Source organism: Lynx rufus, unplaced genomic scaffold, assembly GCF_022079265.1.
Source record: "Lynx rufus isolate CCGP_SWC_20201006 ecotype Redwood Valley unplaced genomic scaffold, mLynRuf1.p SCAF_1, whole genome shotgun sequence".
Lineage (NCBI taxonomy): Eukaryota > Metazoa > Chordata > Mammalia > Carnivora > Felidae > Lynx > Lynx rufus.
In genome coordinates, this window is record NW_025814823.1 from 14,460,307 (window position 1) to 14,483,965 (window position 23,659).

Consider the following 23,659-nt stretch of genomic DNA (forward strand, 5'->3'; position numbering starts at 1 on the left):
AGCACGTATTTAATAACAGACTGATACTCTTTAGAGTACAGTTAAGTCTCAGTGTCAGACTTCAGCTTTAGATAGGTCTTTATGCTTTCATTATGGGCTATCTGAAATTTGATTCTTAGCTATGTATTTGATTTAGAGTGGGCTTTTAGATGTTCTAACTGGATTTTCTCTTCTCTTTGCACAGTGACCAGCAAGACAAGGTATAAGACAATATATAAGACAGATGTTTAAGACAGACGGTGTATGCAGTGTATAATGTATAACACTATCTGTTGAATCTGCTACCTTATTGTTTCTTTGCTATTTAATCTTGTGATGCCCCTCCCCCCAAAAAACCTGAGACAAAATTATTTAAACAATTAATTTTCCATTGATTCACTCTGCTGCCTCTCCATCATATAAAATAGGATAGGATAAATAACTATAGACTTTAATTGAATTAAAGAGTGTTAGAAAATTTTTAAATTAAAAAAAAAACATATAAAGATTGTTAGAAACAGGGGCACCTGGGTTGCTCAGTCGGTTAAGCATCCGACTTCAGATCAGGTCATAATCTCACAGTTCATAGGTTTGAGCCCCGCGTCGGGCTCTGTGCTAACAGCTCAGAACCTGGGGCCTGCTTCATATTCTGTGTCTCCCTCTCTCTCTGCCCGTCTTCTGCTCTCTCTCTCAAAAATGAATAAACATTTAAAAATTTTTAAAAAAGGTTGTTAGAAGCAAATAATGACATAATAATTTTTTTAATTGAGATGGAACAAATATTGAGAAAAATATATAAAATATTAAAATTAGCACCAAAAGAACTAAGACTTAAAAGTCTTTAAAAATTTTAAATGGTAAAATCTTCCCATCTCCAAATTATCCAAGGCCATATTATTTTACGGGTAAATTCTACCAGATTTTCAAGAGATAATAAAGTCATTTCTTAGTAAGTTGTTGCAGAAAACATGGCCATCCATGAGGCTAGTGTGATCTTGACTCCAAAAGTAGCTAAAGGGAGGAAAAAGAATAAATAAATAGGGCCATTTCATGTATGGATATAAATACAAAAATTCTAAGTCAAGTATTATCTAACAACCCAACAATTATGTATATAAAAGGTGTGAGTGTATATATGTGTGTCAAATCAAAACTAATCCTTCAAGATTAGGAAAAAGAGATGCTCCATATCACCACTATTATTGAATGTAGTCCTCAAGGGTGAGAACAATTCTATAAGAAGAAATAAAGAAGTTTTAGGTATATGGGGCACCTAGGTTGCTCAGTCAGTTAAGCACCTGACTTTGGCTTAGGTCATGACCTCATGGTTCTTGAGTTCGAGCCCCACATCTGGTGAGCTCGAGCCCTGCATCAGGTGAGCCCCACTTCTCTCCCTCTCCCTCCCTCTGTGCCCCTTGCTCACTTGCATCCTCTCTCTCTCAAAAAAAAAGTTATAGGTATAACTAATTACCACAAGCAAAATCAACTTATAGAAATCAATGGCATTTTCTTTACATCATCAGTAACCAACTATGAAATATAATTTTAGAAATGTTATCATTGCATCAGAACTTATAGACTATCTGAGAATTCCCACATCCTTTCTGGAGAAAGTATTAATTTTTAACTCTAATAAAATACATAGAAAATAATCTGTATAGGTAAAGAGACATTCTGGGACCTTGGATGGGAAAACCTAGTATCAATTTTCCAAATTACTGCACGAATTTATTGGACTCCCAATCACAATTATTTTGATGTATCCATGTGCACTTATTCTAAAAGTTACAGGGAAGAATAAGGTCCAGAAATAGCTGCATTGACTCTGAGAAAGAAAAAGAAATCCACCAAATACAAAGATATCTGAGAAATAAAGATAATTAAAATAAATAAAGGTAACAATAGAAATAAAAAGAATGGGACAAGCCGGAGACTCACACATATCCAGAGAGAGAGAGAGAGAGAGAGAGAAGAGGAAGGAAGGAAGGAAGGAAGGAAGGAAGGAAGGAAGGAAGGAAGGAAGGGTAAAAAAGAGGGAAGAAGGAAAAAGGGAGGACAGAAAGCAGAGAGAGAAAGAAAGAGAGAAAAAAAGAAAGAAAGAAAGAAAGAAAGACCTTGCAACCCTTTTATTGGTTGTAATCACTTAGCTGCTGATTGTATTGCTTTTTCTAGGTAGATTATCATATATGTAAACACTATCAGTTTTACATCTTTGTTTCAAATATACACACACTAAAGATGACACTACAGACCACTGAGGAAAGGTGTGTTTGTTTAATGGATGGTATTGGAAAAACTGACGTACTATAAAAACAAAAATAGTACTGGATCCCTATTTAATACCACATATGAATGAAAGTAGACTCAAGGTGGATTAAAGATCAATATGTGGAAAGTAAATCCATAAATATAAAAATAATACGTCAAAATTATAGAAAGTTATCTTTGTAACTTCAAATCAAAATCCCAAGAGCATAAAAATAAAGAGAAAGAAGTATTTGATTATCTCAAAATTAGGAATTTCTGTTCAACAAAGAACAATATGGATAAAGTTCATAGACACATGACATTTGGGGGAATTCATCTGCAGTGTTTAAAACCAACAAGGAACTATTATCCTAAATATATCAAGACCTTTTGCAAAGTAACGACATAAAGATAGGAACCTCCATAAAAAGATGAGCAAAGGGTGTGAACAAGAAATTTATGGAAGAGGAAACCCAAAAGGCCAACAAGTGTATTAAAAAGATGTCAAGTTCCTTAGTAATCAGAGGAATACAAATTAAAACAATGAGATATTGATTGTTTCGTATCTATTACACTGGCTAAATTAGAAACCTGTATAATATCAAGAGCCAATGGGGATGTGGACATATAGAACCCTTTATGCACCACTGGAGGATGTGGAGCTGGGCAGCCATTCTGAAGAGCACCTGCAGACTAGTGGCTGCTGAGTCATGGGGTTTATACACATCCACTGTGGTGACACAGCAGTCCTACTCCAGATTATGAGTCCCAAAGAAATTCTTACAAAGATCCAAAAGGAGATGCAAAAGTGGACATTTATCACAGCATCATATCATGGGGACTTAGAGGCAGTCTAATGCTCATTGCTGGGGAGAGTTCTATGCAGCCATTAGAATCAGTAGACTACCGGGGCACTTGTGTGGCTCAGTTGGTGAAGTGCCCAACTCTTGATTTTAGTTCAGGTCACAATCTCAATGTTCATGAGTTCAAGTTCCACTTCAGGCTGACAGTATAGAACCTGCGTGGGATTCTCTCTCTCCCATTCTCTCTGCCCCTCCCCTCCTTTCTCTCTCTCTCTCTCTCTCTCTCTCTCTCTCTCTCTCTCAAAATAAATAAACTTAAAAAAAATCTTTAAAAAAAAAGAAAACAATGGACTACCTATACATACAGTGACATAATCTTAAAAATCAATGCTAACTGGAAAAAAGTAAAAAACTACATGAAATCTATAACCCTATATCATTTTTATGAATCAAAAATGCATACACAAATAATGAGTAATGTTTTATAAAAACACATGCAAACAAAAGGAGAGACTTCAAACACATTACAGATGTTGCCTCTGGTGGAGGAGAGAAATGAAAGTAGTGGATAGAGATAAAAGAGAACAAATAGATTTTTAAAATTCAAATTAGTGAAAAATAATCATTCCTTCCACCTCTCGTATCTGCATTAGGCATTTTATTCAATAATTGCTTTACTCTACAGAATGATAGTGAATTTCATCAATCCTTTCCAAATATGTTAAGATTTATTTGAAATTGTTGCTGATTAACTGATTATGTGATGATGTTGGTAGAATCTTCCTTTAAATAATCTACCTGATTTCAGTATTATTTTGAACTCCTGTGAATACATTTGGACAATAGCTACTCCATAACTTTTTGTCTTTCATCCTTTTCATTTATTGTACCAGGCACTAATTAGACTGACTTTTTTCTTAACTAACTAGTTATACTGCACTTACAAAATCATTTGTGTACATTGACCAAACCAACATTTATGACATAACCAATATAGAATTTTAACCAACCTCGTTCTATTTTAGTCTCCTTCCCTGTGCTGTAGTCTGAACTATTATATCAAGACCACTATGATAGAGAATACAAAAGGGGCGCCTGGGTGGCGCAGTCGGTTGGGCGTCTGACTTCAGCCAGGTCACGATCTCACGGTCTGTGAGTTTGAGCCCCGCGTCAGGCTCTGGGCTGATGGCTCAGAGCCTGGAGCCTGTTTCCGATTCTGTGTCTCCCTCTCTCTCTGCCCCTCCCCTGTTCATGCTCTGTCTCTCTCTGTCCCAAAAATAAATAAAAAAAAAAAAAAAAAAAGAGAATACAAAAATCCTGTTCAATTTCAGTACAGAAATTACCCTTTAATAAAGTCTAATTGTTTATATTTCTGAATGAGAAACATGCACAATAATAGGTTTAAGTAAAATATCAAAACTTTTGAGAGAAATAAGTCAAGAAGAAGTTGAGGGGAATAAAGTTAGTAGTAAAATGTGATCACAGGAAAAGTTGAAAAGTATCATCCAGATATTTTATAGATTAAAAAAATGAAGTGTAATTATCAGAAGGCTAATTTAAGAAATCATTTATTAATTAAGTGAATCCAAATTGGTGTCAACACGTTGGAAATCAGGGTCATGAAGCCAGAGAATGACTTCATTCACATATTTAGTTACAGCTGTAATTTAGAAAATTGTGTAATATGGCTGCACTTAGTTGAAATTTAAGAAGCTAGTTCTACAGCTTTTGTTCATGTTGCTGAAATCAGTGTGCTCTTAAAATCAATAAGAAATTGATGACAGGTGACTGCAGTAGGTGAGAGGCATAGTGAGCCATACAGTGATTGTCACTGTTCATATCACAGGTGTGAACAGAACTCTGTGTCTACATGGCCCGATACCTCCAGAAAGCTTATGATGGTTTCTTGGGGAATGACAAGGCCTTCTTTTTTTTTTTGACCCTTTACGGAAGCTTAGTATGGTCATTGGTTGTCATTAATTTGCATTCATTTCCTACTAGCTAGCAAACATCTAAAATCGCCCAAGGATTTCTACCCTGTATAAAAGCAAGGATTCATTTGTAGCAGCAGGAAGATGTCCCCTTTTCGTAGGGTTAAAGGTAAATTTGAGGACTTCAGGCAGGAAAATAAGTGTGTATCAATGCATTTCTAATAAAATTGTTCAGTTTTAAACTAATGCTTAAAAATTAGAAATGAAATTATTGTAAAATTAGAACAGGTACTTCAAATTATTTTTGTTTTAAACATGAATGTGGCTTTTTTAAGAAATCTACTTAATATTAAAAATTGTATCATATACATAGCTGGAGCCACAAGAAAGTTAAGCATTTTAGAAAGGGAAATTTTTCACTCAGGTCTGTGTTTTATTGGAGGTTGTATGTTACCATTTCTAGGAATAGGATGTGTAATACATATAGATAAAATAGGGTAAGGCAAAGAACATATTGTACTCCTTTATATAGAATATTTCAAACTAAGAATAAGGGAGATTAGCTCAGTTTGTACTGTCTCTTATTTCTTTCTTGACTCATTACAGGCCCTGGAAAGTGAATTTGTTTCTTGCCAACTCCATCAGTGGATTGACCTTATATTTGGCTACAAACAGCGAGGACCAGAAGCAGTCCGTGCTCTGAATGTTTTTCACTACTTAACCTACGAAGGCTCTGTGAATCTGGATAGTATCACTGACCCTGTGCTCAGGGAGGTAGGTGTTAAGTCCCATATTATTCCAAAAATTTCTTTCATCTCTCAGAAAGACATTTGGCTTTCCATGTCTTTCCATATACATTTCTTTGCAACATCAATTTTTACAAAACATAAATTCCAGAGTTTTTACAAATGTAGGAAAATGAATAATATATGTCAAAACCAAGTAATGAGACCATCATGTTCTTCTTTTTTGAATTGTAGACATATATAATGAACTTCAATATCCCTATTTTGCTTGTTTTATTTTAGCATCTTCATTAAAATGCTTAATGCTCAGTGTGTGTTATTAATAAAACCTAGTGGGACATTTGAATATGAATAGTTCACATTAAAATAATCTGCCAATATATATTTTCTTAATAAAAGCAAACTTGCAGACTTCTACACAGAATGCTCAAAAAATGCATTGATAAAATAGATGAGGGTATATATAGTATTTTATTCCAGAATATTCACCAAAATGCATCAATGAAATAGATGAGGGTATAGTATTTTATCCATGTAAGTTCTTACCCTGAAAGTTTATAGCTAACAGTTGGGAATTGTGTGTGCGTAAGTATTTTTAGTGAAAATATTCCTGGAAAATATTACTTAAATCACTTCTGCACTGCACGAAATGACTTCAGATAGGTGAAGGAGTAAAGAAGCAACAGCTGCTGGGTGAGCATCACTGCCAAGGAAGCCATGCCCCAGCCTCCATTCCGCCCGGTAGCTGCCATCTGCTGTGTGCAAAACAAGCAATCATGGAATGCTTGTTGTATTTTTTACTTTTAGTCTTAGAGGTGGAAAACTTGTAGATTTGGGAAATAAAGCCCTACAAGAAAAATTTGCATCCATAAAGTTACTTCTTGTATACCTCTACAAAAGCAAAATGATTCCATTTGTATGGCTTCAAGCAGAGAAAAGGAAAGGGAGGAGGCTCACAATGAGTGCTCATTGGACCCTTAGGGCTGAATATTCAGAGAACACATTGTAAGCATGTTATTAGGTGCAGTGTTACATCGTATTGTATGTGCAAGGAAACGGATTATTGCCTGAAGCTGGAGGAAGGGAATAGAGACAGAGAATGAATGAATGAGAGAGAAGTCAGATAGTATGAAATTCATCAGTGAAAGAAGGGATTTTCTCTGCAAACCATTACACTCTCCTGATTTAGTATCCCCTGTACAAACTGTAATCAGATTATTTTGTAGAAGATATTCTCAATTATTCTGTTCACAATATGCCTTTGTTTAACACATGTCCAGTTCTGTAAACGCCTTACAGATTGTATTCCCCTTTTAGACCCAATATCTATAGGATCAGAAAAAAAAGAAAATACTTGGAATAGCTTATTGTTTTATTCCAAGACCAGCTCCAAGTTGCTTTTTGACTTTTAAATATCATATGGGATGCCTGGGTGGCTCAGTCGGTTGAGCGTCCGACTTCTGCTCAGGTCAGGATCTCGTAGTCTGTGAGTTTGAGCCCTGCAACGGGCTCTGCGCTGACAGCTCAGAGCCTGGAGCCTGTTTCAGATTCTGTGTCTCCCTTGCTTTCTGCCCCTCCCCCACTCATGCTCTCTCTCTCTCTCTCTCTCTCTCTCTCTCTCTGTCAAAAATTTTAAATATCATAAACCATTTTGCTCCTGAATATTACAGGAGCAAATTACACATTTTTATTACACATTTTTATCCATTATAAAGTTCTGTCCTTGTGAAGAAAGTTGCAAGTTAATCCTCTTGGGCAAAATATAATATTTTAATCATATTGTACATAATGAAAGTACAAGACCGCATTACCATTGACAGAATAATACCAGACTTTTTTATATTCAAATGAGAGTAAATAAAGAGATAAATGGGAATAAAGAGAAAATGGAATTCGAATGGAGACTTTCTTTACATGGATATAATGTTTATTATTTGAATTCTATAAAAATACTTGTTTCTATAAGATATCACACCATTGCTTTGGACAGTGGGGGGGAAACACTATGCATAGGCCTTAATTATCAAGTTATAAGACTTCCTAATGAAACATTACATGAAAATGTGTAATTTTTAAAAAATTTTGGTTGGTTGGGAATGGTTCAGCCATGATGTTTGTTTATTAGCTAGACTGTCTGAACAGTATGCTTCTGCTCCTGATTCTCTCCTAGTGAGGCAGACTGCCGAGCACTAGGGTACCAGAATTCAGGACTCTTTCCTCCTGGCAGTCTCAGTCTGAGCGCCTAATTGCTGAACACCAAGGTTCCACTAGAGAAACTCCCAGACTCAGTCTGTGATAGAGATGTTCTCCCACCCCGGCTCCTCACCTGCCTCCCTGACCCAAACACACTGATGTCAGTTCTCAGGATACTTGGTAAGGGAGCACACACTTGGAACACAACGACCTTCCCTCCCCCAGCCAGCGTAGGCCCAAGCACCCACCAGCAGAGAGTAACATTTGCTCTGACCCTGAGGACCTGTGTCAACTCAAGACTGCTTAGGAAGATACTTTATTTCCTTAAGATCACTAGAGGCTGCTTATAATGTTGTAGCCATAGCAGATTGAATGATATCAAGGGATAGTAGCTAACTGTCCTTCTCCCTACTCCCCATCCTTATCCCATGTACCCTACAGAACTAACATATTCCCCCCAAAAGTTCTGCACTAATATTTAAGAACCTGCAACAGATGGGAACCCACCTAAAATCTGTGAGCTATCTAATGTCAACCAAGTCATCTAGCTCCCTCCACCTCAATTGCTGTCTCTATAAACACGACGTATGTTTGCCAGCCCAAAAAGCACTTAAGATCTACTGTCGCACGATACAACTCTGCAGATAAGTGGAATGAAGTGCAGTATATTTGTTACTTGGTAGCCATCTATACCCCCTTACATATACATTTCCCCTGTGAAGGGGCCCTCTGGGAGGCATCTTTTATGAAAACATCAATGTTGAGATCCCAGAGATCTGGGCTATGGCACCATGACTTAAGAAAGTTGATACCTACCTAAACGGTGGGACACAAACTCTTGAAAAAAAGACGTGTTCAAAATATTAACCCTCTTATTGACCTTAATGAATTTCTTTTACTTGATAATGTTTGTCTTTGTATTTTTAAAATACTAAGATCATTACATTTCACGTAGATAAAACCAAAGGAAGACTATAGTTATACTAAACTGCAACTAGCCTGAAGAAGATGAATTTTTTGATGCTTAAACACTTATTTAAAAAAATAAATATTTACTGTATGAATATCTGTATATGTCATATACATATGTATACATGTATATATCTACATAATACATATCCCACAACCTGCCATATCCCACAGTCTGCCTATAACTTTGAGCTTTGAGGTCAGTGCTAAAATTTGAGAAATGGCTTAAGGTTATTGATTCATTCTTCCTTGACAGGTGAAATCATGAAGCAGCACTAACCACAGCAATTATGGCATTAAAATGTCAAGAAATTAGAGGTCAGAATAACAGATAATTTTCTTCTCTATGTCAGATTTAAAATTGACATTCTTTGACAGCTTAGGATCTTTGCCTGAGAAAAAATATGACAGCTTAACTTATTTTATACTTGTAAAGCAGTAACTGATAATAAACTTTATCATGACAGCCTCTGGGCAGAAACATGACAGAACAGTTCTGGTACAAAGCTCTTCTTAATATGTAAACACCAGATCTGTTGGATATTAGATATTATTTAAATTGTCTTAAGTCTTGGCTTACATCATAATCTTCTAGACACATTATTTCATAGATGAGCTCAAGTGACTATTTGAGCAGTAATTTTAAGCATGGTAATGAATATTCTTTCTTACTACTTTTACATGTGAATAAAAATTATATGGTTTGCTTCATATTTTTACTTGCCAAATGATGGCTGAGAGCCTTTATCCTATGACCTGCTTAGGAAATAGAATATTCTAGTTAATATCTGGTCCGGTGGTGTTCTAACTCCTTTCTACTCAAATGTAGTTCATAGACCAACAGTATCACCATCACCTGGGCACTTGTGAGAACTTCAGACTCAGGCCTTCCCAAACTACTAAGTCAGAACATGTATTTTAGGAGACCCCCAGTGATTTGTCTGAGACATTAAAGTTTAAGAAGCACTGTCTACTCAAGGTGTGTAAGAAGATCTGGAAAGCTCCCCACCCCCCTACAAAAGTAAAGAGAATGATATGATGAACCCTCATGTACCTATCACTCAGTTTCAGATTTTTAACTCTAATTTCTTCTATATCCCTAGCCCTTCAGCTATTTTTAAGTATACCTGCCATATCTGGGCACCTGGGTGGCTCAGTTAGTTCATGATTTCGGCTCAGGTCATGATCTCATGGTTCTTTAGTTCAAGCTTCCACGTCAGGCTCTGTGCTGACAGCATGGAGCCTGCTTGGGATGCTCTGTCTCCCTCTCTCTCTGCCCCTCCCCCACTCATGCTCGCTTCCCCCCCTTCTCAAAAATAAATAAACTTCAAGTACACCTGCCATATCCATCTAACCCCATCTAACTACTTATCCACTGTCCCATTCCCCATCCCATGGGCATCTTAGGATATCCAGGGAGAAGGTTCAAGCAAATTTATTTTGAAGAAAAAAAAAATCTTTGCAGGCATTTCATATGCATTCCCAGTTCAAACCATTAATCTAGCCTAACATTCTCACTAAATAATTTTTCCAAGGACATCCATCCATGTAGTATCAGAGCCAGATTTAGAACCAGGCGAGGTCTCCTGATTCTCAGGTCAGAGTTGCTTTATACCCACTACTTTGTAGGAATTTTAAAATAACAATATTTACTAATACTTACTAGTTTCAGGGATGATACTCTTCTTACTTTCAAAATGATTCTTCAAAATAAGGGACCCCTAATGTGTATTCCCATTTCACTAATTTAACCTCTAAGGTTTTTCTTTCTATTTTGTTTATGCTTTCGAATTTCTTAAAAGTCTCAACTGGGGCGCCTGGGTGGCGCAGTCGGTTAAGCGTCCGACTTCAGCCAGGTCACGATCTCGCGGTCCGTGAGTTTGAGCCCCGCGTCAGGCTCTGGGCTGATGGCTCAGAGCCTGGAGCCTGTTTCCGATTCTGTGTCTCCCTCTCTCTCTGCCCCTCCCCCGTTCATGCTCTGTCTCTCTCTGTCCCAAAAATAAATAAACGTTGAAAAAATAAAAAATAAAAGTCTCAACTCAGTGAAAGTTCCCGGAACTACAGGGGATATTTTGCGATGGCTTTAAGAAATCATTCTCAGCCATTTTGTTCATTGTTTATTCTAACCACTTCTCAGAAAAACATAAGTTTTATCTGTATTTAAGAGTTCCAAAGGCACAAGAGGATCATGCCACAGTCAATAGCTGGTTAGTAGAGAATACAAATCAAATGCCACAATTTTTTTTACCGTACTCATGAGTGAAGATCATTTCATTCTGAAATTGTTTCTAAAACTGATCACCCTTACAATCATGGATATAATTACTCAAGCCTGTCTGCCTCAGAGTATGATTATATAGTACGTAGTAGGCAATAAAAATGATAGAAAGGTGTAAACCAGATGATAGATTTTATCACAGTCCATCATTACAATTTGAGTGACATTAAGTGAGTCACTTTTGTATGCCTTGGTTTTCCCACCTATAAAATGATAACAGAAATGGTACCTAACTCATAGATCTGGATTTGAGGATCATATGAGAAAAGATGTAGGGAAATACTTTGTAAACCATAAAGGACTACACAACCATTGGTTAGTGTTACCTAAAAGCGTAATTAAATGAAGTATCTTGGAAGAACTTTTGGTTTAGTAATTCACTTCTCTATATCATTGTATGTACCGTCGACACTGCCAAACTGAAAAGTGACTTAAATGATTTCTCTTCGACAGTGAGAGGTATACACACAAGCCTCTCATAAAAGGCTGTTTTGCTGGCCAACTATTATAACATACAGGTCAATCTTTATTTATTTATTTATTTATTTATTTATTTACCCATATATACACATCTATCTATTTATGCTGGAAATATTAAATATTAAATTTTAATATTACCAGTCATCATAAAAGTGTGATATTTTTAGTCTAATTTTTTGTTACTAATAGTTCTTGATCTTCTATTATGTTTTCTTCGTTTATCTCTTTCTTTGATCTGGTAGGGATAAGAAAGCATTCCTTTGGATCTACTATAATGAGAATATGCCCAAAGGAAGTAGAATAGATCCCTTCAGTTTTTACTTTATCTTCTTGCTGAAACATTCGTACTACTACAGAAAACTGACATGATAAGGCTGTCAAGAACCAACGAGACAGACATGTCTTTAACCAAAACAGCTACAGTGTTGGCTTTCCTAGAAAATGAACTCATAGGGGCGCCTGGGTGGCTCGGTCGGTTAAGCGTCCGACTTCGGCTCAGGTCATGATCTCACAGTCCGTGAGTTTGAGCCCCGCATTGGGCTCTGTGATGACAGCTCAGAGCCTGGAGCCTGTTTCACATTCTGTGTCTCCCTCTCTCTCTGCCCCTCCCCTGTTCATGCTCTGTCTCAAAAATAAATAAACGTTAAAAAAAATTTTTAAAAAAAAGAAAATGAACTCATAAAATTTATAAGGAAAAAAATTAACCCACTTTCCATCCTGATAACGTAAATGAAGGTATTTGTAGTGACAACACTGATGGCCTTGTGGGCATTGCTTATTCTTTCTGTGAATTTGTTATCCCTTGTCTTTTCCTTCCCCCATTTCTGATTCCTTTCTTCTATCTGACAAGGGATAGCAACACGCCCCTAGTGGATCGCTTGAGTGGGTTGTAGCCTGATGTTGTCCATTTACAAGGGCCACGATGCCTAATTGTCTTCATATGGGGGATGATCAGGGTTTTTCTCCTGGGAATTTATTCTGAGACATGATTGCAAGAAATGATCAACAAAATGGCTGATAAAGATTTCTTAAAACCATCTTAATTTTCCCCCTATAATTACTGGAGGTTTTACTGGCTTATAAAAATGTTAGCAAATTCAAAACCCAAATTAAAATAGAAATAAAATAAAATAAAATAAAATAAAATAAAATAAAATAAATAGAAAACCCCTACATTTTAAATTATGGGAGTGGAGATGCACATTAGGTATTCATTTGGGGAGCAAGAAGAATATTATGATCTTAAAACTAGTAAGTAAGAGTATACATTCAAAAGTGCCTGCTTATGTGTCCTCATCCACAGTAATAAGGCTTGCATTGCAAAGATTCAATGAATAAAGTTTCTATGTTGAAATTAGTATCAAGAAAATTAATGACACACATTTAATTTTGATTAGTGAATAAATCTTTAATTTAGGTTTATCTTTTCTCCTTGTAATTACTGCAGTCCTTAGCTAGTCCATGGTCATCAATCGTCCACTAGAGAAGCATAAATAATGCAGCTAGTCAAAGTGAGATATGTGTCATTTATGTGAGGTGTGCTTTTTCTCGTCTTTGTGTTATTTTTATTGCGTAGTGTTGAGAAGTGCTAATTATTGATTTTCAGAAATTAACAGCAAATGCTTTCACAAGCATCTAAAGTCATGTTTTACACCAGGAAGAAGGGTGAAAATTGCAGCCTGCTGTTTGCACTAGAAATAGCTGGAAGGGATTTCCTGATCTTCTATTAACATAGATTTCAGTTATATTACACAGTTGGTACCTTAGCATAAATTAACAGTTATTCAAAACATATTGCATGCTTCAATTTGTGGAAGTAGATATTACTCAATCTAAATACCTAAGCATTTCAGTTAGATGTTTAGAACTCATTTTTAAAGGTTTTAAACATATTGATAATGAGCCTACTTATAGCCATTTGAAATCTCAGTATAGTATATCTAAATTACTGTTTCCCATTTATGTCAGTATCAAAGAAGAGCACTTTGTTCTGCCAAATACACGCAATACTATTTTTAATTTGAATTTAACCTAATAAAAGTGTATGATTTCATTTTGTAATGTTTATACCACCACCTGGTGAACCTTTGTCTTGATGTCATTCTACTTCCAAGCAAATCTCTTCAGCTTTTATTACTTTTATTATTATTTTCTTTCCATGATCAGACGCTCCAAGTGAACTTATTTTGTATGGTGGGGGAAGGTCATCACCTGTGCTTCTACTTCTGTCTCGTTCCTCCTCCTCCCCCTCCCCTAACTTCTGCTTCCTGAATCGCCCAGCATAGAGTTGCTTTATATAAATTTATTCAACCAGGGAAAATTTGGCAGGTACATTGTACTGATTCCTCTCATATGTCACTGAGCATTTCTGCGTTGAGTCCTTTACTTAATTACTATTTAATGATCAACCCAAAAGTGAGCACAGAACCAAAAACCTGGAAGAATCCTTAAGACATCATCTGGTAAAACTCTTACTTCTAGGTAGATCAATCAGTAACTTATCCAGAAAAGAGTGTTTTCATTCTCTTCCTGAGGATTAATGAGTATAGATTGCCAAGAGACTCAATGGCATTCCCCCAAAAGCTTATGATAGTATTTATCCCCAAAATATTTTTTAAATATTTTATGTTTATTTTTGAGAGACAGAGATAGAATGCGAGCAGAGGAGGGGCAGAGAGAGAGAGAGACAGACCTGAAGCAGGCTCCAGGCTCTGAGCTGTTAGCACAGAGCCCGGTGCTGGGCTCGAACTCATGAACAGTGAGATCATGACCTGAGCCAAAGCTGGGCGCTTAACTGACTGAGCCACCCAGGCACCCCTATCCAAAATATTTTAAATCCTCAATGAAAATGCCTCTTGCTTGGATGTAATCATATTTTGGTTAGTCTCACCCAGGAATGAAGCAAACAGTAGCCAGGATTTCCCTTATATAATATACCTGAATATCAATTCTATTTGTATCAATCACAGTGCGTCACCCTCTCAAGGAATAATGAAGGCTCCAAAAAAGATACACAAATGGCCGAAAAGCACATGGAAAGATTCTTTTTTTCTTTTTAATGTTTATTTATTTTTGAGAGAGAAGAGAGACAGAATGCAAGCGGGGCAGGGGCGGAGAGAGAGGGAGACACAGAATCCAAAGCAGGCTCCAGCTGCCAGCACAGAGCCCGACCCGGAGCTTGAACTCACAAACCATGAGATCATGACCTCAGCCAAAGTCGGATGCTTAACCCACTGAGCCAACCAGGCGCCCCACCCTGGAAAGATCCTTCACATCACTCATCATTAGGGAAATGCAGATCAAAACCTCAGTGACATACTACCCGATACACGTTAGGTTGGCTACTATCAAACAATGCAAGAAACATAAAATAGCAAGTGTTGGAGCGGACATGGAGAAATTGGAACCCTGGGGCACCTGGGTGGCTCAGTGAGTTCAGTGTCCAACTCTTGATTTCAGCTCAGGTCATGATCTCATGGTTCCTGGGATCAAGGCCCATGTCGGGCTGTGTGCTGACACTGCAGAAGGATTCTCTGTCTCCCTCTCTCTCTGCCCCTCCCCCCTCATGCGCTTTCTCTCTCAAAATAAATAAACACTTAAAAAAAAATAAATTGAGGGGCGCCTGGGTGGCGCAGTCGGTTAAGCGTCCGACTTCAGCCAGGTCACGATCTCGCGGTCCGTGAGTTCGAGCCCCGCATCGGGCTCTGGGCTGATGGCTCAGAGCCTGGAGCCAGCTTCCGATTCTGTGTCTCCCTCTCTCTCTGCCCCTCCCCCGTTCATGCTCTGTCTCTCTCTGTCCCAAAAATAAATAAACGTTGGAAAAAAGAAAAAAAAAATTAAAAAAAAAAAAAATAAATAAATAAATTGAGGGGCACCTGGGTGGTGCAGTAGGTTAAGCATCCGACTTCGGCTCAAGTCATGATCTCACCATTTATGAGTTCCAACCCCGTGTCCTGCTCTGTGCTGACAGCTCAGAGCCTGGAGCCTGCTTCGGATTCTGTGTCTCCCTCTCTCTCTGCCCCTCCCCTTCTTATGCTCTCTCTCTCTCTCTCAAAAATAAATAAACATTAAATTTTTTTAAATAAATAAATAAATAAAAACCCTTATGCACTATTGTGGGATTGTAAAATGGTGCAGCCTCTCTGGAAAACATTATGGAAGATCCTCAAAATTTAAAAATAGAGCTACTGTATGATCTAGCAATTTCATTTCTGGGCATATACCCAAAAGACCTAAAGCAAGATTTTGAAGAAATATTTGCACACCCATGTTCATAGCAGCATTATTCACAGTAGTCAAAGGGTAGAAGCAGCCCAAGTGTCCATCAGCAGATTCACGAACCCATAAAACTGTGGTGTGGACACACAGTGGAGTATCACTCAGCCTTAAAAAGGAAGGAACTTCTTACACAGGCTTCAACAAAGATGAACCTTGAGGATGTTATGCTAAGTGAAATAAGCCAGTCACATGACAAATACTATATGATTCCACTTATATGAAGTACCTAGAAGAGTCAAAATCAAAGAGACAGAAGGTGAAAGAGTGGTTTCTGGGGGCTGGCGGGGAGGAGCAAATGGGGAGTTGTTAATGGGTACAGAGTCTCAGTTCTGAAAGATCCAAAGAGTTGTAGGGACTGGTTGTACAGCAATACGAATGTACACAACACTACTGAAGTGTGTACTTTGAAAATTGTTAAGATGGCAAGGTTTCTGTTCTATATATTTTACCACAATTTAAAAGAAATTTAAAGGGATAATGGAGAGAGGTTGATAGTAGTCCTATTTACAAAACTATGGGCAGGACAAAGCAGATGAACAAGGGGGAAGTGAAGCATGCAGGGGTAACATCTAGGGGCCACCCTGGGGCCTGAGCGTACACAGGGAGGGAGCCGTTACCACAACGTGCCAAGAGAGGTAACCCTGGGAAAGCGGTGGCCCCACAGGAGCTATGGCCTTTGGAAGAAGAATGTGACCCAACCACTGGCAAACTGGGACCTGGCAAGGGAGACCCGCACAGTGAGTTTTACCACACCTCCCTATCTCCCGTCCTGAGTTCTCATTGGCCGAAAAGAGTGGAAAGTAGAGAGCAAGAGAGTACCCCGGATGCAGTCTCTGGAGGCCCGTCTCTGGGGGCAAGGAAGACGGTCCAGCTCACTTTCGTGTTCCCCCTGAGTTAGTCGCTGCTCTAGGCAAGTTTCTTTAAGTCATCCAGGGTAGAATGGCCACTACCTGCCACATTGAAATGCATGTACTTCCCCTACCTGAGTTGACCTATACTTATTTCTAAATATAAAAATTGAGTGAGCTTTGCCACCAATGGCACGGACCTAATTTGAAGACAAACTATTCTGGAAAGAACGTTTTCTATCCCAAGGACATCGTGCTTGCTTTTCACGTTCACTGTTCTGGTTCATTTGTTAAGTCACATATGTAATATCATCCTCATAATTCATCAATCCAAGGAGGAAATAGGAATCGGCAAGAGGATGCTTCTCCTCTTCATTGTTCTTACGTTTCTACTCAAAGAAGAAAACCAAGCACTGAGGCAGGTAAATGAACAAATCAGAATCCACTCCCTCAATATTGTCTAACATAGTCTGATAGTTAAAGCAAATGTAGTTCTTTTTTACTTGAGTTACTAGATATTTGCTTAAATATTCTAATAATTTTGCTTGCATAGACTTAACTTAAGGCAGTTTATTGTTGAAACAAAAAGAAACATGTTTGTTCTTTTCTTGTGTAGTCTCTGTGAAAAACTAGAAGCGGTTGAATATAAAATAGCATTTTAATTTTTTATATAGTTTAATGTTTGTAAAGCAAGAAATAATAAAGTGCAGATATTATTTTCTTGATTTATTTTGCTTCTGTTTTTCTAGCATTAAAAAGTAATGCTTTATATGATCTTGTTTTATTATAACAATAAACCAGAAGCAAAAGCATATCAGTTAAAATACAGTCTGCCATTAAGTAATCTTTTCTTTCATCATTTCAGATTTCTCAAAATCCTGGGGTTTTTTTTTCCCTATTTGGTATCTAATTGGTAGAATTGGAGATAGAACAGAAAGATGATATAAATCACATATATATTTTTAATTGTATGTCAAAGTTGTATCTTCTGGTTAAAAAAAATAATATCTACTTTCAAGCATTCAAGTAAAATCATGCTAAGTACAAGCAATAAAGCGAGATGAACACAATCCTAGGGAAATTTTTGGAAAATCCTCTTCTGTGTTCCCAAGGAAGCACTTCTGCTATTTTTTCCTTGAGTTTTCTGAAAATTGTCAATAATTGGTAATTTGAACGTAGTCTGATATTTGCATTGTGAGTAGCACAACCTGTAGCACTTTATAAAGTGCTTACTTTTCTGGAAAAGTTTAAAAGATTGCACAGACCAAGCAAAATGAATGAAATAGGTCATTTGACAGCCTCCCTTATTAGCTTCCTCACACTCTCATGGCACTTAAACCTTATGACACTTCATCAGAAAGACAGTATTAAATTACATTTACAAAAAAAGACTAGAAGTTGTAAAGATTCTACAGGAGAAAAATGTATTGGATTAAATGTACCTGCATTGTGGAAAAGACAAGATTAATCAAAGTTTGTATCTACTGGGTACCAGAAGAGGTGAATGCTAGATACTAGTAAACCCAAGGAGGGAGAGAAAGCATGCTTATTCACCTAAATAGTAATTTCTTTCTTTTAGAATATTTGAATTTATCAGTCATTTGAATATCAATCTGAACTATAACTTATCTGTCACTGTATTTACTTTTACCTTGGCTATGAAATCTTTCCTATTAACAGGCATACATATAATACACATAAACCACAGCATTTCACTTCCTCTTCTAAGGATTTATTTTTTGTTAAGTTTATTTATTTTGAGAGAGAGAGAGAGCTCACTTGCTCTCACGGCAGCAAGGGAGGGGCAAAGAGACAGGGAAAGAGAGAGAGTCCCAAGCAGGCTCCACACTGTCATCGCAGAATCCAATGCGGGACTTGAACTCATGTGCTGTGAGATACATGTCAAGAGGCAGACACATGGAGTGCCTGCGTGGTTCAGTTGGTTAAGCATCTGACCAGCTCAGATTATGATCTCACGGTTCATGGGTTCGAGCCCCATGTTGGACTCTGTGCTGACAGCTCAGAGCCTGGAGCCTGCTTCGGATTCTGTGTCTCCCTCTCTCTCTGCCACGCCCCTGGAAGTGGAATGCTCTGTCTCTCTCTCTCTCAAATAAATAAACATTAAAAAAAATTTTTTTAAAGGCAGTGGGGAGGGTGCCTGGATGGCTCAATTGGTTCAGCGTCAGGCTCTTGATTTTGGCTCATATCATGATTTCCCAGTTCCTGGGATCATGCCCCTCATCCTGCTCTGTGCGGACAGTATGGAGCCTGCTTGGGATTCTGTCCTCCTCTCTTTGCCCCTCCCCCATTCTCTCTCTCTCTCTCTCTCTCTCTCTCTCTCTCTCTGTCTGTCTCTCTCTCTCTGTCTCTCTCTCAAAAATAAATAAACTTTTTTGTAAAGGCAGACACAAAAATAGGTGCCATATGATTCTATTTATAAGAAGTTCAACAAAAGAAAAAATAATCGATGATAATTTTGATGGTGTAATTTAATTATCATCAAAATAGTGATTACCCTGGCAGAGGATGAGGAGTGGGAAAAATTTACTGGAGGGGGAAGAGGGCAGTATCATCACATATGTATATTCCCATGTAGATACTACCCAGACCAAGATGTGGAAATTTCCAGTTCGGTGTCAAAGCCCTGTGTCTTGATTTGGGTGGCGATATAAGAGAGAAAACACACACACAGTTAATTAAAGTGGATGCGCATAAGCAGCTTTAGTTACGATACCACATTCAGCAAGTACAGAGGCCCATGAAAGTATAAGCAGATCAATATTTTCATGTTATCCCACCGAAGAGTTGCCCTCAGATAAATACATGGTCTTCCATATTCGTAAAATACCAAAGATTTTGTCAGTCACATTTGTTCTGAAAAATTCACTGTTCTAAGCCTGTTGCTTGTGATAAGTTTATATGAAATACATAAGACTTATCTCACTGTATTACATGTAAAAAGTTATGATAACTTATTGATTCTGAGATGCGTGTCATTGTCATATCTCAACACTCCAAACTGCAGTGTGTTTTACAATCAATAGTGTATCACAGTTTAATTGGCAACATCTTTTTACTTCTTAATAGTATATAAATTAACGATGCTTCTAATAATGGAGAACATCTTAGCTTCGATTAAGTTAGGTTGGCAGGCCTATTTCCCGAGTTTTACTCTTGCCATACACATTGTAAAAATCATGAGCTCGCAAATACAACATTAGTTCATTCTTTCTTCAGTGGAAATTGCAATGCAACGGTCTCCCCTTATCCACTGTTTCACCTTCCACTGCTTCAGTTACCCTCAGTCAGCCATGGTCTCGAAGCAGTGATTCTGACTTAGCATCAGAAGGTCAGCAGCGGTGACCTTAGATCACAGTGCCTACTTGATTACCTCACTTCATCTCATCAGACAGGCATTGTACCATCTCTCATTGTCATCTTAAGAAGAAAGGTGAGGGGCGCCTGGGTGGCGCAGTCGGTTAAGTGTCCGACTTCAGCCAGGTCACGATCTCGCGGTCCGTGAGTTCGAGCCCCGCGTCAGGCTCTGGGCTGATGGCTCAGAGCCTGGAGCCTGTTTCCGATTCTGCGTCTCCCTCTCTCTCTGCCCCTCCCCCGTTCATGCTCTGTTTCTCTCTGTGTCCCAAAAATAAATAAACGTTGAAGAAGAAAGGTGAGTCCAGTGCAATGAGGTATTTTGAAAGAGAGACCACATTCATGTAACTTTTATTACAGTATGTTATCACTGCTCTATTTTATCAGGGGTTATTGGTGTTAAATCTCTCACTGTGCGTAATTTATTAATTTAACATAGGTATGTAGGTATAGGATAAAACAGAGCATATGTAGGGTTCAGTACTATCCACAGTTTCAGGCATTCTTTGGGGTCTTGGACCACATATCCCAAGGATGAGGGCAGGACTACAGTAGATGTATAAAGCAATAGATTCCTTCTAATACAAATTAACGTTTTGGTAGTAGATTTTAAAAGGATTAACAAATGCCGAGGTCTGTAGAAGTCAGACAGGGACTAAACTAGTGAAGCAGGCCAGGAGGTAATGATACATGCTGGGGTCCTGCGAGTGGTGGGCATTACAAAAGGGCCCCGGTGGCTTAGCACCAGACAAGTGTGGCTGTGCGAGAATGCTGATGAACCAGCTCTTCTGGTTTTTTTGAGAGAAGCCAAAAAATCCAATTTGTTGTATGAAATTTCCTGACCTGTAAATGTTGGCTCAGATGGAAACCATGCCTGTAGGCTGATTCTAGCCCAAGGGATACAGGCACATGACATCTGGCTGAATGTAAGCTCCTATGTCATCCTGGCTAGAATGTAACCTCTACAAGAGCAGGAATCTCTGTTTTGTTTGATGAGTATCACAAATGTCTAAAATGATACCTAGTACATAGTAGGTGCTCAAGAAGTGTATGTTTTATGAATAAATGAAACTAGGTAGCATTATGTCTCTTCAACCCACGCAGAACAATGCATAGAAAAATGAAAATGTGCTGAATTTTTTCAAATGCAGTTTCTGATTTTCCTTTTTTGCTGTTGACTCACCAATTCCTACCTAACACTCAGACCTCAGCTCATGTCCTTTTTTGAAAGCCCCTTTCCTAACAGCCCTCCTCTCCCTGCCCCTTCCTCCACCCTGGGTCTGATGTAGTCATCACTCCTGGGCTCCCTCGCACTTGGTGCTGGCCTCCACCGTGCTCCTTCCACCTCCTGTGTGCCCTGATTACTCCTCATCTTATGTCCCCATGGGCTGAAAGCTTCTTGAGGGCAGGCTGGTCTCTGATTTTTTTATCCCTCAGCATAGAGTAACCATTTAACAACGTTTGTTAACTTCATTGTTTTGGTGGTATTGAATTGTAAAAGGAAAGAACTCTGATGTTTCCTCTATTACTATGCTTTTCCTTTTCCGAGCTTTCAGTTCTGCACAAATGTCCCACCGCTGCCCCACTGCTAGACTCAGCAGATGTTTTTGGACTCTGTTAGGACCAAGTCACAGCCCTGACCTGCAAAGGTTAACAGTCTGAGCAAAGAGAACTATGTAAAGCACTGTGCGTTGAATTTCATGATAAAGGAAAAAACAGTGCTATGAGAATATGGAGGGCATTCATTATGATTTAGGGATTCTGGAAAGGATTTAGAACCCTGCCCAAGGTTTACATGGAGGGGAGGCATTTTCTCATACATCAGGGAGTAGTTCTCAGAACAACCACTCAGTTGCTGTGCTTCCCAGATTACAGAATGGTATGTGTACATGTCCGGGCACCCTCCCAAGAGGGCACACTCCCTCTTGACAGAAAGAAGACATTGATGACTTTCTAAAAGTGGGGGAAGGACAGAAAACATATGACGGGGGAACAGGTGAAGAATATCAGTAGGTGCTCACTTCCCATTCAAACATGTTGGTAATGACAAGAAATAGAACTCAGAGGAGGCACTGTGCTTTTTCAAGGTCAGAAAGACCTATATGTTTTCAAATCAGAGAGTAAAGAATTATGAGGGTAGACAGGATTACAAGATAGCTAAAAGGTAAATGCTGGAATAAGAACTTTTAGGTCATGAAGGCATGGGAGTTACAAGGGAGGGGGATTGCATTTAGTATAAAAAAAAAAATAAATAAATGTTGGGCACCTGGGTAGTTTAGTTGGTTAAGCATCTGACTTCACCTCAGGTCATGATCTCATGGTTCATGGGTTCAAGCCCCATGTCAGGCTGTGTGCTGACAGCTCAGAGCCTGGAGCCTGCTTCAGATTCTGTGTCTCCCTCTCTCGCTGCCCCTCCCCTGCTCACATTCTGTCTCTCTCTCTCTCTCTCTCTCTCTCTCTCTCTCTCAAAAGTAAATAAACATTAAAACAGAAAATAAGTGTTGGGGCACCTGAGTGGCTCAGTTCGTTAGGTGACCAACTTCGGCTCAGGTCATGGTCTCCAAGTTCGTGAGTTCAAGTCCCATGTCAGGGTGTGCTGACCGCTCAGAGCCTGGAGCCTGTTTCAGATTCTGTGTCACCCTTTCTCTCTGCCCCTCCCCTGCTCGTGCTCTGTCTCTCTCGCTCTCAAAAATAAAATAAACATTAAACAAAATTTTTTTAATAAAATAAATGTTAAATTTAGGAAATAGACTGTCTTAATGAGAGGGTGAGATCACAATATTAGGTTGATCACAGCCTAATATGTACCCTGATGCCATTTGAGAGTCATTTAGAATACATATGTGTATGTACTCTGACTGAGTCCAAAAAGGATCAGAGGCGGGCCCCCTGAAGAGAACTGTACAGATTTCTGGAAATTAAGTGAGTTTCACAAGATTTTCTATTATTGTTTAATACTTCCCTTTCAGAAACAAAATTAAAGTCAAGCAAAGCATGTTTGTGGATTTAGTCCTTCCGCGACTATTTAAAGGCTATGTACTAAGTATAGGCACTGACCAAGAGACTAAACTGTGTTTAATTTTATCCCTGTCTCCCCACCCCCACCCCAGTCCTCTTTCTGGAGGAGTAAAAACACAAGCCATGGTTATCTATTGTTAGAGCAACTTTGGCTGTTCTTGATACATAAAGCTAGGGTATTGGAAATTTTCTAACCAGGGCAGCTTTAACAACAAAATTACTGCTTTTTTTTTTCTTTCAAGTAATTCTCAAGAGTTTATTGTTCATGATGTGAACCTAGCCAGAAATGGTCTCTTCCCTCTTTTATAATCATAAATCTTGCACTGGGGAGACAAAGTGTGATGGTATCTTTGTGAGTGCGATTTACTTAAATAGTCACACTTTGTGTATGAGTGGACACCATGCAAACAAATGGATACATTAAAATTGGACAGCACTTAAAGAGATTTAATAATTCATCCTATTGCCTCTGCAAATAAAAGAACCAAAGCCCCGTTTATGCAATTGCTAAAATATG

The 23,659-nt window shown here is 38.3% G+C and overlaps 1 protein-coding gene across 7 annotated transcripts in view; it reads left to right on the forward strand.

The window, feature by feature from the left end:
* The window catches only part of NBEA (neurobeachin), a 691,423-nt gene that overhangs the window by 638,615 nt on the left and 29,149 nt on the right, over positions 1-23,659 (forward strand). For all 7 annotated transcript variants that reach the window (XM_047078787.1, XM_047078803.1, XM_047078809.1 and 4 more), the window contains one exon: positions 5,567-5,734. In XM_047078787.1, coding sequence (XP_046934743.1) covers positions 5,567-5,734 — 168 coding nt within the window. The remainder of the gene's footprint in view (positions 1-5,566; positions 5,735-23,659) is intronic.